Genomic DNA, 18,175 nt, shown 5'->3' with positions numbered 1-18,175 from the left:
CAGTTTTTCCAAGAACACTTCACATGAGTCAATTTCTATAATTAAAACACACTACCTGGCTTGAAATAAAAAGCAATTACAACTGTGAGTTATGTTGTCGGTCTTCTCTCTAAAGAGTACAATAGAGAATTTTTCCAAGGATCATACACAGTCTCTTGAACAAAACGGATTAGGTGATTGATGAATTTGGTAACTACCTCTGGGGTAAGTGCTGCAGTTATAATTAGGCATGAGTACTGCAGTGTTCCCTCGTCTATTTTGTTTTATTTTTTGCGGTTTGACAAATTTGCATTTTTTTAAATTTTTTTTTTGTCACGTGACTCTCCTGGTTCGTCACAAAAACTCGAACATCTCAAGACGCTTGTATGCAATTTTTGCGTCCGAAGGAAGTGTTATGCTGCTGCGGTGTATCTCCACACAGCAGAGCAGTCTCCGGAGCGCGTAAAGAGGATGAGTGCCCCGTCATTTCTCCATGGCCCTGCATGGAGAAATGGCATCAGCTGACTCAGAAGCGGCCATAAAAAAGAAAACTTACATGGTGAAGAAGATAATCCCGGAGAATAATTCTCATCTGCAACAAGTGTTTATTATTTGTTTAAGGAGGAAGCGCGCTCCTGATTTTAAGTCACAGAGAGACATCTTCATCATAAAGTATGTTGTTGCTGCAGCTGCTGTATAGTCTTTTGCTCTAAATTAAAAAAAAAAATCCTCTTTATGTTGAGCAATACTTCAATTTTCTTTAATAAATGTTTTACAAAGCATGATCAGGAGTGTTTTTGATGACAGACATCCTTCGGCCGCGGGGGATGGGGGTCCTCCAGGTTTGTGGATTCCTTCGCTCCCTAACACCCACAAATAAGGGCGGAACACTGTATATTGATAAGACAATGTGTTTTAACAACAATTTGATTCATATCATAATTTGTGGTTGTTGACCAATTCATAGTTGATATTAGTTCATTTTGAACGATCTGATTCACTGACCTATCGAGAACATCTTTAACTAAAAATTCATTAAAAAAATTTTAAAAAACAGATTTGTTCAAATTCGCTACAAGATGATAGCTTTTAAATCTAACTTTAGCACATAAAAGGGTTGGTATGTAAAAAAGAAATATGTTTGTTCATTAATTACTGGTAGAAGATGCTCCAGAGATTAAAGGCTCTTTCTAGAGATTTAGAAATACACATAAGTACAACATCATTACATTTGCCTGTCCCAGTTTCTAAAACATTTGCTCCTTTTTGATCACAAAAAAAATCTAAGAAAAATCCACCTCAATAAGCAAGATTTGACAAAAAAAAGAATATCATGGAAAAAGTGTATTATTTCCATAATTCCATACAAAAAGTGGTTTCAAGTATTTTAAGTATGTTTTTTATATATTTTTTTTTACATAAATTGGGGTTCCTGCTCATATAAACCACAAAAAATACTTTAAAAAAAGTAGAATATTGTGGAAAAATCACAATTTACTTCTCAGTTGTTGAAAAAAGATTAACAGAGATTATGATCACATCAAATTAATCAAAACAAAGCATTTTAAAATTATGTTTCTATCTTCAATCCTTTATAAGCAGTGGTCAGTCCAGTCCTTCTTCTCCGCCTTGACCAACTTGAGACATTCCCTCTGTTGATCCAGGTTCACAAGTGCATTGACCCGAGGAACCCGACAGTTGTAGTCCATGTCCTAAATGCATCTAAATGTGGTGGTTTTTAAGCTGTTGCTCCACCTCGTTCAACTCTTTCTGGATGTCTGCAGTTCTTGAATCTGCTGAATCTCATGGTCGTCTCTTTTGCTGGTGAATTTTCTTCTCCCACATTTCCTTCCAATAGACTTTGGTTGATCTACTTGGACACAGCGCTCTGAACATCCAGCCTCCTTCGCTATGAACTTTTGTGGCTTACCAATAACTATGGAGGGGATCCATGACGGTCTTCTGGCTAGTCAGAAGTCTTCCACATATTGAACTGAACTAAACCAATTTAATGCCATCTGGGGAACCTGCAGGTGCTTTGAGTTTAGCAAATGATTAATTGGAAAAACTCAGTTTAAAACACTCATATCCTGTAGAATTTGACCAGATTTCTCAACAGTATTCTACTTATCTGAAATCCTGCTTTTGTGGGTTTTATGAGCTGGAGCACTTTCTGTAAAAATAAATAAACAAATGCTTGAAATCAATTAAAGAGTGAGCCCTGAATCCGAATTCTATGAAAGTTAATCTTTTTTAATGGTATCATAGAAATGTGTACACTTTTCTATTATTTACTTCTGTACATTTTTAGGGGAAAGCTTAAAATAAAAATAAAAATAGTGCTAAAAAATATCTGCGTAAACTTTTTATGCCTGAAAACTTCAAAGAAATGTGACCTGTGTGTGTACAAATACACACACACACACCAGCATGCAAGAAGTTGAACACACACACAGCACTATCCTGCCTCTAACTCAGACCTTCTCCTCAGCAGACTGATTGCAGCATGAGACAAGTGAGTCACATGAGAGTCACGTAGCACACACATGATCAGAAATACATGTTTTCATCCAAGACAGACTGATGTCTTAGATAAACTTAAGTCCATATAACACAGCAATATCTTATGCTGCCAAATGATTAAAGAAAAACCCTTCCTTTTTCCAGTTCCGAGTATTCTTACTATTGTTTTCCCCTTTGGCCATTAACTTTTTTAAATAAAACTTTATTTAAGTTCACCTCTCAGGACAAACTATAAGTACATTCACTTTTTTTTTCAGCAATTACAGTAACAGCAAATCTTTGTCCTCTGGTTTGAACATATGGCTCTTCTCTTCTTCAATAACCTTCCAGTCATTCTATCCATTATTGGCATGCTGTTACAGTGAAAATAAATGAGGATTCCACAGAAGATCTGTGTTTGAGCTTTCATAGACTACGGAACGTGAAAACGGCCTACCCTCCTTTTTGTTTTTTGACTGTTTTCTTGTGTTAAATGCATCTATAAACTCGTTACGAGAAAACAAATTTTGTTTTGTTAGAATAATGAGATGAAGAAGGATATACTCTAGTGTCCCTCTTTTTTGACTTATTAGTGCAGCTACACTTCTCAAACGCCTTAATTCCGTATAATGCACCTGTCCCTCTCACTTTATTTCCCTAAAACCCCCAACAACAGAACTCAGGGTCAACAAACATCTCTGCATGGTGCGTTCACTGAGCTCTGGACATTAGCGAACCCAAACAGCCATTCAGCCCAAGTCAGTCTGCTACAATACTATTTTCATTTTTCTGTTATCTGCAGCAAGACAAAGCAGTTTGTCAGAGAAAATGTCAAACAAAAAAAAAGAACTGATCAATTTCTAATTGATTGATTTAATCGTGGTCTAACTCAGGCAGAGGTTGTGCTGATGTTGTCACTCACAATGTTCAAATCTGCCATTGTCGTTTGAGAAAAAGGTTGCCCAGCTACAGCTGCGCAGGCGCTGCAGTTCAGTGATCCTGCAGTTGTTTTCAATTTTGTCAGTGATCAGATGAAGGGACCTTATCACAAGAAAACTGGCAAAATAAATAAATAAATAGGATAGTCTGTTTTCATCTTCTGTAATAGATAATGAAATGTTCTGCCAAAAAATAATTAGGTCTTGTTCTTGTTCAGTCTTAGCTCATACACAAAATTTCTCCTTTTGTGTAAAGTACAAATCAGATCCAACTTTCCAGCTTAGATCAAACTAGAACTTCCTCAAATGTGAATGAAAAGGTTATAGAACCTGACTGTCATTTACAACTACCATTTCCCATCTTGCTTCTACTTGAAAGATGTGCTGGAAAAATTAGAACATTATACTATAAAATGCAATAAATCTCCAGAACCAAAGAAATATTGACAGCAATAAGATATACTGATAATGTCAAATAAAATCAGTTCTCAGTGCCATAAATGTTTACAAATTAGAAAATTACGTTTGCTTAGGTTTTTTAAAAAGTGGCAGCATTTTGGCCATACTAAACAAAATAGTAGCCTGTCCTTATAAGTCCTCTCCTGCAGACAAATACCTGATTTTCTTTTTGATCATAATAAAATTGTATTAATTTCATTTTTCAAGGCAGCAAATTGCAAAGCTTAATAATTTCTTAAGAGCAAATAATCAGCTCTGACAGCAACATTTGTCTTTTAGACCAAGTAGTGGTTGGAGAATTAAAAGCAGCTGACTGTTCTGTTGGTTTTGGTGAGACCGCATTTACCAGGACAAGTGATTTGTATCAGCATTTTTCTCAGTACATTAAACAAAATAACAAGGGTCTGGTGTTCTAAAACATGAACAACTTTTCAACTACATACAAATGACACAAATCATTTATTTGTGATCCAACAACACAGGCTCCGTGAGAGCAAAGGGGGCTTTGTTTACATCTATCTGACCATTAGTAATGGTTCTGGGGCTTTAACAATAGCAGCTCATCACATGTGCATATCCCAGGGTGATTAAATTGCAAAAAAACATGCATACGCAACAGTTTCCCTGCTTTTTCTAAGCAAGGCTCCTTATTTTTGAGTCAACAAAGTTGGTCTTTATTCGTGGCCTGTGGAAACTAATTATCAAATAGCCCTTCTAGTTCAGTTGCGAAACTATCATTTAATTACACCTCTAAGATGACAAGATCATTCAGAGAGAACGATTACAGTCAAAGATCTCTCTCTCTCTCTATAATGAGATAAAGAAGGATATACTCTATTATATATATATATATATATAATCCCAGACACCAACTACAACAGGTAAATGAAATACCACCTGAAAGTCTCCTGGAAACTGTGAATTAAGAATTGAGGGCAATTACTACCACTTCAATCACAGAAACCAATGAACTGGTTTACACTTCAGAAGCAGTGATCCTTGAAATGCTCGGCTATGAGAGCAACCATGGGAGAAAACAATGTCCACTGTGGAAGCAACGGTTGGAGGCTAAACTCAAGGCAGCTCGGAGGGAAGTGAGTCAGTTGACAGAAGCCCAGAGAGGTGCAATGAAAAAGCAAGTGCCTAAGAGATACAGCCAGATGCCCATACCTGAAGGACTAAAAACTGCAAAAGAAAGGCTCCTGGCCTTGAGCAGCCACCTAAAGAGGTACACAAGAGACAATGAAGCCAGATGGATAAACAGGCTGTTCACAAATCAACCTGCAAAAGTGTACGCTAAGTGGCAGGGTTTAAAGCAGCAGAGCAGACCCACCAAGGCTGGAAACTGAACAGTACAGGAAAATTATATGGGAGAAAGAGGCGGCACATAACAGCAATGCTCAATGGCTGGCCTCTCTGAGAAAAGAGCATAGCAACCTCCTAGAACAGAACCCAGTAACCATCAGAGTGGCAGACATCCAAGAAAGAGTTTCAGATATAAAGAACTGGACAGCACCGGGGCCTGACATGATACATGCTTACTGGCTTAAGAAACTCACGGAACTCCACGAGCGCCTAGCAGCACAAATGAACCAGATGACCAGGGACTCACCCTGAAAGGCTAATGGAAGGGTGAACGATCCTGATCCAGAAGGATCCCTCAAATTCAATTCAGTTCAGTTTTATTTATATAGCCCAAAATCACAAAGGAAATTTGCCTCATCGGGCTTCAAAGGGTGCAGTCCCATCCAACTACCGGCCAATAACCAGTCTCTCCACAACATGGAAGCTCATGTCCGGCATCATTGCAACCAAAATACATATTTACATGGATCAATACATTAGCAACACACTGAAGGGCACTGGTAGAGACTCCAGAGGAGTCAAACACCAACTCCTGGTTGACAGAACAGTCACACAAGACTGCCGGTCACGACACACCAATCTGTGCACAGCATGGAATGATTACAAAGCCTGTGACTGAATACCACACACCTGGATCGCTGAATGCTTGGATATGTACAACATCAACAGGACTCTAAGAGCCTTCATTGGAAACTCAGCAAAGCTGTGGGAAACCACCTTTGAAACCAATAGCAAGCCACTTGCACAAGTGTCCACCAAATGTGGCACATACCAAGGCGATGTCTCCTCTGCTGTTCTTCACAGGTCTGAACCCCCTCAGCCAAATAATCAATAAGACTGCCTATGGATACCAACCCAGCAATGGGGCCATCATCAGTCACCTACTCTACATGGATGACATCAAGCTATACGCTAAGAGCGAGCGGGACATTGACTCCCCGATCCACACCACCAGGATCTACAGTACTGATATTGGGATGTCATTCGGGCTTGAGAAATGCACTTGGATGGTGACAAAGAGAGGCAAGGTAGTCCACACAGAAGGAGTCTCACTCCCAGAAGGAACAATAGCAGACATTGAGGACAGTTACAAGTACCTTGGAATTCCACAGGCAAATGGCAACCTGGAGCAGGCAACAAGGAAAGCTGCAACAGCCAAATACCTCCAACGAGTAAGGCATGTCCTGAGAAGCCAGCTCAATGGTAAGAACAAGGCCCGGGCAATAGACAGTTACGCACTGCCAGTCAGATACCCTGCAGGAATAATAATATGGCCAAAGGAAAAGATACAGAATACAGATGTTAAGACACAAAAGCTCCTCACCATACATGGAGGATTCCATCCCAAATCCAGCACCCTGAGACTGTATGTTAGGAAGGAATCCGAAGACTAGTAACCATGGAAGCCACTATCCAGGATGAAACATCCAAGATGCTTGAATATGTCAAGCTCAAGACTCCAACTGATGCCGTGCTCAGCGAATGTCTCAGAAAATGGAAAGCAGAGATGCGATGCTGGAGGACAGAGCCTCCTGGGAGAACAAGCTCCTGCATGGGATGTACCACCGGCAATAACTGAAGTGGCTGATATCAAGAAGTCCTATCAATGGCTAGAGAGGGCTAGTCTGCAGGACAGCATAGAAGCTCTGATCCTTTCAGCACAGGTACAAGCCCTGAGCAACAGAGCAGTAGAGGATCAGATCTACCACACCAGAGAAGACCCAAGGTGTAGGCTGTGCAAAGAGACGCTGGAAATAATCCAGCACATAACTGTGTAAGATGGTGGCCGAGAGAGCATACATGGAGCGCAACAATCAAGTGGCTGGAATAATTTACAGAAACGTGTACAGAATATGGACTGGAAACCCCAGTCAAAATGGGAAACACCTTAGAAAGTGGTAGAGAATTTCTATATATAAATATATAATATTTATTATATAATTATTAAATATAATTATTTATATGTAATAATACACACACACACATATATATATGTATATATAAAATATAATTGTATATATATATATATATATATATATATACAATTATATTTTATATATACATATATTTGTGTGTGTGTGTGTGTGTATAACCTTATTAATTAATTTAGGCAAAAGAAAACACAACAAAATAGTCTTTTAAGAGTGAATTTGATGGTTAAAGACAAGAAAAAATGTGGGATCCAGAACACAGACACAGTGGAACCCGCGTTTTGCTGTTATTGCTAGAATTAACAAACAGCTGAGAATAATACTGAGCACCGGATTAGAGTCCAGACTGTGCCATATCCTACCCAACAACTCCAGGAAGTAAACAATTCTGAGAAAAGGTAAGTCTGCCCCGCCTCAGCAGTCTTTATTATGATAAGCCACTTGAACACCATTGTCTCATATCACTTTCATGTAGAAAAAAAAGCTACATTTGTATTTCTTTTCTCTTTCAAAAGGTTGTTAGAAGAACCAGTAAGGAAAGACAAAGAACCTCAATAGATTCCCTGTTTAAATCTTTCTTACGATTTAACTGAAAATTCCTGAATACTGCTTTAGGTTGGTATATAATACGATTAGGGTATTGTTTGTACTCATGATATCAGTGATCGGTGTATTTCAACAGGCTAATTTATCCTAGAGACCACCAATTGCAGATAAAAACGGAAATATAGTAGTTTTAGGTGTCTTGAAAAGACTAAACCAGTCAGAATGATGCTGTTCACCTTTCGGCTTATCCTGTCAGGGGTCGCCACAGCTAGTCAGCTTGCACAGGTGGTTTGGCAGAGAATTTTCATGCCCTTCCTGACACAACATTGTATTTTTAAGGCACAGGGAGACCCAGATAGGCAGCAGCGTGAAGGGTCTTGCCTAAGGACCCACACTGGATTTTCTGATTTCTCATTTCCCCAGTAAAATGAGAAATCAATCAATGGCTCAAAACTGAGCCATCCAGCCGCAAGCCAGAGACAAAGTATGAACTGAGAATTTGATGCACATCACATTTTGACTATTTAAACAGTTTCAGATAATTTATCAACTTTCATGTAAGTTTTTAGGTATAAATTGTGTTGAAATGACTCACTTTACCTTTTAAACTATTACTACTTGTTTGCATTACTTATCATTTTTATTGTTAATTTTATGTTTTGGGTGTTTGTTGATGGCACACCTTTCCCAGGTACTATAGTTGATCATTAGCTTTGCAGGTAAAACTGGATCATTTACAGAAATGTTTATTAATACACTGTCCCTGTTCAAATACATTTTAAAATATATAAAATAAAAAAGATAAGGTCAATATTTGTTATAAAAACTGTGGTAATATGTACCTGCTATAGAGGTTTGCAAAGCTTGTTTCATCTCAACTTTTATAACTCCCTGTGAGTTTTCTGTTGAATATAAAAATGTTATTTTTGTTTTTAAATGGCTTCATGCTCTTGGTCTTTAATATTTCTGTAAACTCAATGACTCACTCACTCCCACTAGCTTTTGGAGGTCAGCGAATCAGATCTTTTTGTGACATAAATATCCAGATTCAATCATGCTTTCTCAGTGAAAAGCAAACAATTGAATGACTAACCATGGTTATTGGCTTTTAATGCTACCATCACACCTGTTCGAGCAACAACTTTCAATAAAAAGTACATGTAAACCCATGTATATGCGCGTTTCAGGCTCAGCGTCCTTTTCAAAACACAAAAGTGACGATTCTTTTTCAAATTGATCATGAAGGAGAAATTAATAATTGGTGTTTATGGATTGGAACTCTATGACACCAAGTCTTTAAAATATTAGAAAAAACCTGGACCAATATTTACAAGATTTTCACTGCTTTGACATTTTGCACCTAGAATCCCTGACCGTCGGTACATGCGCTAGTATCAGGTATTGACATACCTGTGTGAACGCCATATGCTAGAAGCACATACAAACACCACAGATTCCCGGTGTGTACGTGGCATTACCCAATATAATATATTGGTTTAGCCATTGTTTTTATTTATTATAACTGTTGTTGAATTTGATATTTTATGACTAGCACTCTGGTCAGAGATGATGTATTTAACCTCTTAATGCCAGACTTTATTTCCAATTATTTCAAAAATATTCACAAGTGTTTTTTTCTTTTCAAAGTGATGCTAAAGTGAGTGGAATTCTGAATGTACTGAAACCAAAAAAATACATTTGTGGTGGCAAAGTAAATAATTGCAATGCACTCAATATATTAAAGTGAATGATACAGTATTTAGCTACTCTGTTTTGAATAGGATTTTACTTGTTTTTTTTTTACTAGCCCTTCCCATCTTTCGAGTACTTTAAGCCTATCATCCCCATAATTCCTTCTCCACTCTCAAAAGCAGCACACTATCAGCTATGAAAGAGACACAAAATAGTCTAAAGTAGATCAAATAGTCCTTTTAAAAAAGCCTTTGTATAAAGAAACCTACTGAACTGCTTCTGCAATGAGGCTATTTAGTTAGTGCTACCCTGTACACACTCAACTGCACTCAGAAAAAAAAGCATGTGACTCTTAAACCACAAGCACATACACCACAAGTGTTAGCTGAAGCTCTGTAATCTAAGCATATCGTGAAGAATGGTTTGTGCACCCTCAGACTTGTGCAGGGAGAGGTGTGACTTTGCCTGTCTGTGCCATCACAGCCTCTGTTCTCCCGTGTGCGGTCCTCTTCAGCTCCGTCCTCCATCCTCCCGATTCGTCTTTGGGTTTCCTTCGCAGAGGTCTCCTTCTGAATGCAGTTTCCTGGCACTGAGGCATGCAACCCTGCAAATGGATAATTCAAGCATGTGACCCACTTCTCATCCTTAGCAAAAAATGTGAGAAAAGGACAGAAACATGTTGTACAGGGAAGACAAACTGGGAATGGTAAGACTTCAACCACAGAATAAAAGGAATTCAAAGTCTACATGGAGACAAATAGCAGAACAAAAGGAGATTGTCTTTAGTAAACTATTATAAACTATGATAGTGAACAGTGAACCGGGCTGCACATACTCAGAAAATCAAGCTCAAGACCTTCTTGTGTTGCTTTGGCAGTAGCTGACATCATGAGACCAAATATAATGAAGCTTAAAGCATGACTGTGAAGTCTGTCAAAACCTTAATCTTAAGAGCTTTACAGCACTCAAAAAATACAAACAACGAGATTGATAAGGTGAACTTTAATTGATTGAAATGAAATAAATATTGCGTGAAAAAAAATCTTTAATACTGTTAGAAAAAAAAGTTTCTAAATTTCGAAGAAAAAAAGTAGATGTAGTTTTTCTTACATAACTGTGCCAGTTATCTAAACAGATTCAGGGATATTGGAGAGTTTTACAAGAACTTGCAGGGTCTGAAAGGCTACTTTTTGAAAATACAAACCCAAATAAGCTCTTAACATATTTTTTGTTGTGTCTTTCTCTTCATGCTATGACCCACTTTAAGTCTGTCAATCTGTTTATACACAAATTAAAAGCAGGAACTCCTGAAATAACACATGCCGTGTTCAAAAGCCAGTCAATCGTATATTAGTCCCCACAGAGCTGTGCATCAGTATGAGATGGATCAAACAAGACAAATAAAGGAAGAAAAAAATGATATGTGGTGCTGTGTTTGATGCTTACAAGTATTTTTATCTCCAGCTGACTCTGCCTGCTTGTTTTCCTGGTATCTTTCTGCTTGACACTGAACTGATCAGGTCAGTTCAGTCAGTCAAAACATAGAATAGCGCGTAGAACAGACATGAACGAAAAGGCAGATTAGTAGATATTCAGCGTTGGACTACTCTGCCATTTAGGGTCACGTAAAAATAAAGGCAAAAGTAGAGCAGAAAGCAGTTAGAGAGCACTATGTGATAACAACCCAAATCTGAATTAGAAAAATGTCTTAATCCTGGGTTTCAGCTCACTGTCGCTTCCTTCTGACCAAATAGTGGAGCCGATTGGATTGATATTTCAAATGTTGTGGCACAAGCAGCAAATTTGGCATGGATGTAGTTTAGGACCCCCCCCTTTCAGAAAAGCATGTTAGCCACAAGAAAAATCCAAAATGGCGGCCATTTGTAAAGATGTTACGTCAATTGTTACGAAAATATTCAACGTCTATTTGCCACAATATGGGATAACAAGCACAAACTGCAGTCTTTAAACTGTAGGGGCACCTAGAATACTTTTATATATATATTATATTTATATTTACAATCTTGAATGGCTAACAAGCTTTGCTGAAATATGAGATCCTGTACCTGGTGGTTATAGGTTGGCACCAGTGTACAGCAGTGGAACCACCTTTAGTGTATGAATGGGACTGTGACTTTAAAGCACTTTGGGCCTTCAAGAAAGGTAGAAAAACACTATAGAAGCACACACCATATCAGGTTCATCCATGCCAAACTTGGTGCTTGTACCACAAAAAACTTGGTTATTATTAATAAATGGCTCAATTTAATGAAAGGGTGCACATATCTTTAACTGAATGTCGTATTGGCTTACTATATAAATTGAAAACAAGAATGTATTAGTTCATACCCAGTTAATATTTTACTTTTTACTCATGCCAACTGCAGTTTACAGAGCACCAAGAATAAAGAAAAAGGTTAAAAAAAGCATACTGTTTTTTCCAGGTCAACAAACAAACTACGGCCCAGCAGCTGTAGTCACAAACGCTTAAGTTGTTTAGAGCCAGTGTAGCCAGCAGCAAAATACGGGCATTGCAGTTTTCATGCTTAGAGCATGCCTCTGGTCAGAATGGATCAATCCACTAAATACATGCAACTTGAAGAAACTGACAAGTGGATAGAAGTTTAACTTGAAGTTTTTAAGAACAGGCCACTGCCTGTTTTTTTTCTTTCTATAGTTAAAAGATTTTAACTTTCCCATTATTTAATGAAATAAAAGCATCTAAAAGGTTAAGAGTGAGTTCTACTTTCTATTTGATTAAAGAAAAATGTTGCTATAACACTTCCTTTGTTTCTAAATCTGTTCTGGCCTTGTTTTTTTTCCTTAGAAGCTACAATAAAATGCAGAGAATATAAAACTTAAATTGCTAATTGATCTTTTTTTCCTCTCTTCTCTCACTTATGTGGAGAACTTATTGTAAGTGGGAAAAAAAGAACATATCGGCACTATTCTGTCAGTGAATAAGGGTTACAAATATGAATTTATAGACAAACACAGCAAAATAATAAAGATGCATACAGCTCTCAATGGTAAATGACAAAACTAGATTTTAATGTGTTTTTAATTTATCTAATTTAAGCTGCCAAGATTCACTATCACAACCAAAGATGTCAACAATAAATGTATTATATTCATTACATTCATATTTTATAAGTATGTTACATAATCACAGTAAAAACAACAGTAAATAGTAAAATCCAAAATAAGTTGCCTGTTTTTCTATTTTCCTGTTTTAAAAAATGTCTTTTGTGATAAGATGATGAGTTAGGGTGACAATTCTGCTCCAGAAAGTCGATTCAATTGTGAGAACGTTCTTGTGACTCTTTTTGGAGGAATATCCATTGAGAATCTCAGTCAAGAATGTGAAGCACAAGTTTAAAAACCTACTCAAATGAAAATTGTGTCTTTTGATTTCACATTAACTTGTAACAATAGATAAGTGGAGAGCTAAAATGATCATTATCGCAACCCTATGCCTGTAGTTTAACCTCTGAGCAGAGGAGCAGCAATGACGTGTTCACAGAATTTGAAACTTTAGAAGGGGTTTGCGTTCACATCTGTGTGGGTGGAACCGCATCCCCCTCCAGGACAATGAGGTGTTTACCTTACAATAATCCCTGGCCACTAATTCTCTGAAAGAGGTGACTTTTGTCAAAGACAAAAATCATAGGCAGCATGGAGAAAGTGTTCAAAAATGAAGTAAAAACAGGCAAACGAGGTCAACAGGAAAAAGCTGGAGCTCTAACTTCAGAGCAGCACGAAGGATGTTGTACGGCGTTTAAAAACCAAACTTCAAAAGCGTGGACATCGCACTGCCAGAAACACGGACACAGCGTCTGATCTGTGCACGCTTTTCAGGAAGTTGCGCGCTTTTGTTCTCTTCTGCTCCCACCTTACAGTGATCTTTTAGACAAACACTGCGCTCAAACTGATATACATTGCATTCTCGTTGTCCAAGATTATATCTCACTAGGAATCGTACTAGAAACCTTAATCTTTGCTACTGTCTTTTTTCTTATTTTCTGAACCAGTCCAGGAGCTAGAACACTTTATATGGGGGGACAGGAAGAGGGTAGAAGACTTTGGAAGGGTGGTAAATGAAAACAACAGTGTGGAAAGCCCTTAAAAATGCATATACGTACACTTTATTCTAAGTTATTGATATTAAGACAACATATCTTTTAGCTGAGGTTCTATTACAAATGCTTGAAGGAGCTTGAATTCATGATTTATTAATCTTTGCCAATATTTATACTAAACTTGACTCAAATTTAGCTCCGGCCACACTGCTAAAGTAGGTTATAGTCACTCCAATCGTCTTTGATCTATTGTAAAGCGTTCCCAGTGGTCTTTTAACTATGATTATGCCCTTTTAAGCCAAATCTGAATAACCTGTGTCATTTTCTAGGACATAGTTTCTGCAGAGCAACAGTTCATCGGAAATTCACTGCTAAATAAATGTTGGCTAAGAAGACTGTACTCATATCCCGTTATTCCTTTGTTTACACTCTTTTTCGCTGGTGTATAGCCCCTCACAACCATGGTTGGGAATTACTGGGTACCTCACAATACGATACGCGATACATGGCTCACGATATCAATTATATCGTGTTACTGTGATAATTGGTAAAACTCATCTCTAAAAACTCACAATACATAAAGGAACACATATTTTTTGGGGAAAATGTATACCCATTTATGTCTTAGCTTGAACACAATCATAATAAACACCTTGTGTCTTATTTTGTGCAACAAATAATGGATACTTTTGTGCAACATTGCTGAAATCAGTGATACTGTTTTTGACAAGCATTGACACTAACTGAATTGGAATTATCTGTCAAATTTAGCGTTAACAATAGTGAACATATGCGGGCTGCACGGTGGCGCAGTGGTTAGCGCTCTTGTCTCACAGCGAGAAGGCCTTCTTGTCCGCATCTTCCCTTTCGGGGTCGCGGGGGTGCCGGAGCCTATCCCGGCTACTGATGGGCGAAGGCGGGATACACCCTGGACAGGCCGCCAGTCTGTCTCAGGGCCTCAATCACACACACATTCACTCTCACATTCACACCTAGGGACAATGTAGAGTCACCAATTAACCTATGAAGCATGTTTTTGGACGGTGGGAGGAAGCCGGAGTCCCCGGTGAAAACCCACGCATGCACGGGGAGAACATGCAAACTCCACACAGAAAGGTCCCAGCTGGGAGTCGAACCGGGGCAAGAGCGCTAACCACTGCGCCACCGTGCAGCCCTTGTTGTAAACAACAGAACAAAAATTAAAAATAGTTTAAGTAGCTGCCAGACACATTGGTGTTCGCGACAGTCAGTCTTGAAACGTGTGCCCCCTATCTATAGAGAAATATAATGTTTACAGCCTCTTCAAAAGGAAATAAACGAAAAATACTTGGTGAGAACCCATCGAGAATCAATTGCAGGACTAAATACCGCAATATATATGGATCCGGCCCCCGGGCCTTGACTCTGACATATGTGGTCTAAGGGCAGGGATGGTTTAGTCTGTTTAGTTTAGCTTAGCAATCAGCAATTGTTTATATTTCATGGCCGACTTTCTTCTTTTGTATAATTACAGGTATGAAGCCCAATGAGACAATTGTATTTGTGATATTGTTTATATATAAAAACAGTTTAACTGAAATGAATTGGCTGCAGCTTAGCCTCTTAAATTAGAGCTATGTTGTTATGTCAACTATTTTCCAAGGTAATAATGCTGACAGTGTAAAAAATAAAAAATAAAAAAAAAAGTGATGTTCTTTATCTAATGTCTTTTTTTTGCTTAATGCTCAACTCCGCTGGGAGCCAATGACATTTATCCCCCCACTTACACCAGCAACATCCAAAAACAGAGTTAATGTTATGATAAAGACATGCAGGTGATGTAGAAGAACAAACATTACAGATTTTACATGAGAAACAAACTTAGTGGTAACAGTGATGCTGAAAGCTGAAAGTGCCAATAATAAAATCCCTAATTGGCCCAGTTTTTATCTGACTATATTTTCCTTGTGATAACTATTACTATCATGCCACGATGGATGATAATAAAACATTAGATTTTAGTGAATGACTGGCTTAGCTGTTTCTACACCCACCAGCCTGTCCTTTACCGCTTTGCCTTTTAGCTAATTTAAGATCAGAGAAACGTGTCTCCTCCTCCAACATGCTCCAGAGTAGTCTTAGCATGTGATTGACCTAGTACATCTGATCACATGCTTAATCGCCACATGTTGAATATATATATATATATATATATATATATATATATATATATATATATATATATATATATATATATATATATATATATTATACGTATATGCCATCACGTACAATAATTATTTACACAGTAATTTTCCTGGTCTGAGCTGTTATGTTACTCAGAATCATACAGCTGGAGAGCTCCAATGTTACTAGCTGTTTTTGTTGCTCCACTAATGTAAGCATGAGCGTAGGTATGTGACAAAAAATTTCAGATTAGGTTGATTACTCTGATATTTATATCACTGGAAAGAGCTGAAAGAGACCATTCCAACGGTATAAAGATCATTAAGATAGCTCAAAGAATAAGAAAGTTATGGCACGTTAAGTGATCAAAAGTAGGGTACAATTTTATTCCTAAATAAACAGCAAAACAGTGATATTTCTGTGACCAGAAACAAAGATTAGAGTCTTTAAATTGTCGTAACTTTCTCATTATTTGTTCAATACACAAAAGGAGGGTATCGTTGGAAAGCTAATCAAGCGAACTACAAGAATTAAGTCACAAATTTAGTATTAAATCAATATTAATGTCAATATATCAAATAATCATACAGAAATCTGCTCCTGTATGCCTGTAGACATCGCTTGCAGCCAATCGGCTTGCTAGACTTCGTCACGTGACCTCCCGTTCCAGCATTCAATTCTTCGACACGGAGGCTTGCGGAGGCTTGCGAATCAAAAAACAGTATCTGCTAATTGTTTTTTTCTCATGAAAATTACAGGAGATGTAGAATAAATCAACAGTAATCGACTAGTGGAAAAATTAGACGACAACCAACTCTTGTTTTAAAGCTGACAAGTGGTTTTGTGAACTACAATTTTCGGCCGGAAAATTTCCTAGCTTGTACTGCACGGATTAAAAAAAATTCCAAAAGCAGGTTCAAGAAAAAAATCTGGACTATAATATAAGTAGATGTGCTCGCATGTATACTCTCCACCGATTTAGTTTCGCTCGTTCTAAGAAGGAGAGTACCCTGCAGCCTCGCGCGCAGGCTGAACAGCAGCTCTGGCAGAAAGTTCCGGCGCCGAAGCTGGACTTACGCGCGTGCTGAGGTTGTGGGGGGTTGTAAACTAGCGGGAGAGTGTAAACAAAGGGATGATGGGATATCAGAGGAGGCTTACTTCCACGCCCACAACTCAGAGGCAACTAGGTACTGTCGCTTTGAAGAAATTATGTCCTAGAAAACACAGTTTTTTTTTATTAAAAAAAAGCAGTGGGGACACTTTTTATTTAATTTTTACAATAGATCAAACTATGATCAGTGATCTCTCTCAGCAAATATTGGACCAAAAATTATTTAACTTATTTGATCTGATATTGTAAAGAACATGAGTCAGACGATGAAGAATAAAAGGGGAAACCAAAAATAATATTCAGTTTTATTCTTGTCATGTTCTATATTTAATGGCTGGATGCGCTCCGGCGCACTGATTCTTCCAGCTGGAATTCTTGCAAAGAGGCGCGTGTCGCTAATCTGGGAGAACTCACCTCAGCCTCCGTCACAACAACCGTAGAGTTGAACGAACCCGGCGGTCTCAGCAGCAAATCGGAACCGCAGGATGTCCTCCTTCAGTCAGCTCCTGACAAACTTCTCATGAGGCGCCGATTCTTACCGCGAACAACAAGCTGAGACCCACATGTCTCTGGGAGTTCATCTCCAGCTGATAAAAGCCGTCGTGGCTCTGAGGTTGAATATTCCAAACTGAACGGGGAATTTGGTCTCGTGACTCATGTCTGCCCGCGTGCAGCTCGCAGACGAGGAGCGTCGGATGCGCAGGTGGAGGAGACGCCGCAGCCTCCCGACGTCTGAGTGAGTCCGCGCTCACGCAGACTGCTACATCACTAGTAATAGAGGAGGCGGGCATTTCTCTCCCCTCACTCTCCTTCCCTCTAATCCCTCCCCCTCCCACAGTTTCAAATCTAAATCATGTCACATTCATGCGTTTATCAACCAGATGTCACAGGGCAGCCTGACATTTAAGCAGACCCCAAACAGCGCAGACTCAGACCTCAAGGGTAGGTGTATGTTTTTTGTTTTCCTATAGTTTCAAGATAACTTTCTGAGTGAATAGAAATACATTTTCTTAATTTTAATACAGAAGAGGAGGGCCTCCACCAGGAATGGTGGACCCCTCCTCTTCTGTATTAAAATTTATTATTTATCCATCCTCACCATGGTAGAATATTGGGGTTTCATATCCCTACAAGCCCCTAAAATGCTGAGAAAACCCTGATGTCAGTGCATTTTTCACCCACTTAAAGACATCTTACTTCTAATTGGTTACTTTGACTAATTTGAAAATGACTGAAATACAGAATGTGGCAAACTTTCTGATTGTTTTACTGTTCAGAGATGCTTTCTCCTTTCATCCGTCCATCCATCCTTTTATCCATCCAACCATACATCCGTCCTTTTATCCATCCATCCATCCATCCATCCATCCATCCATCCATCCATCCATCCTTTTATCCACCAATCCA

The 18,175-nt window shown here is 38.4% G+C and overlaps 1 protein-coding gene across 2 annotated transcripts in view; it reads right to left on the bottom strand.

Annotated features, from left to right (window-relative positions):
- slco1c1 (solute carrier organic anion transporter family, member 1C1) overlaps positions 1–17,531 on the bottom strand; it is a 36,580-nt gene extending 19,049 nt beyond the window's left edge. Inside the window, exons 1-2 of one of the 2 annotated variants that reach the window (XM_036214894.1) lie at positions 17,183–17,531; positions 9,844–10,016 (exon numbers count right to left, since the gene is read on the bottom strand). In XM_036214894.1, coding sequence (XP_036070787.1) covers positions 9,844–9,939 — 96 coding nt within the window. In that variant the 5' untranslated portion in view covers positions 9,940–10,016; positions 17,183–17,531. The remainder of the gene's footprint in view (positions 1–9,843; positions 10,017–17,182) is intronic. The other variant, XM_024276852.2, reaches the window with a different exon arrangement.
- Between the last annotated feature and the right edge of the window lie 644 nt (positions 17,532–18,175).

Source organism: Oryzias melastigma, linkage group LG13 (assembly GCF_002922805.2).
Source record: "Oryzias melastigma strain HK-1 linkage group LG13, ASM292280v2, whole genome shotgun sequence".
In the NCBI taxonomy this organism is placed as follows: Eukaryota; Metazoa; Chordata; class Actinopteri; order Beloniformes; family Adrianichthyidae; genus Oryzias; species Oryzias melastigma.
Note: the sequence above shows the minus strand (reverse complement) of the source record. Positions and strands in the feature narration are given on the sequence as shown.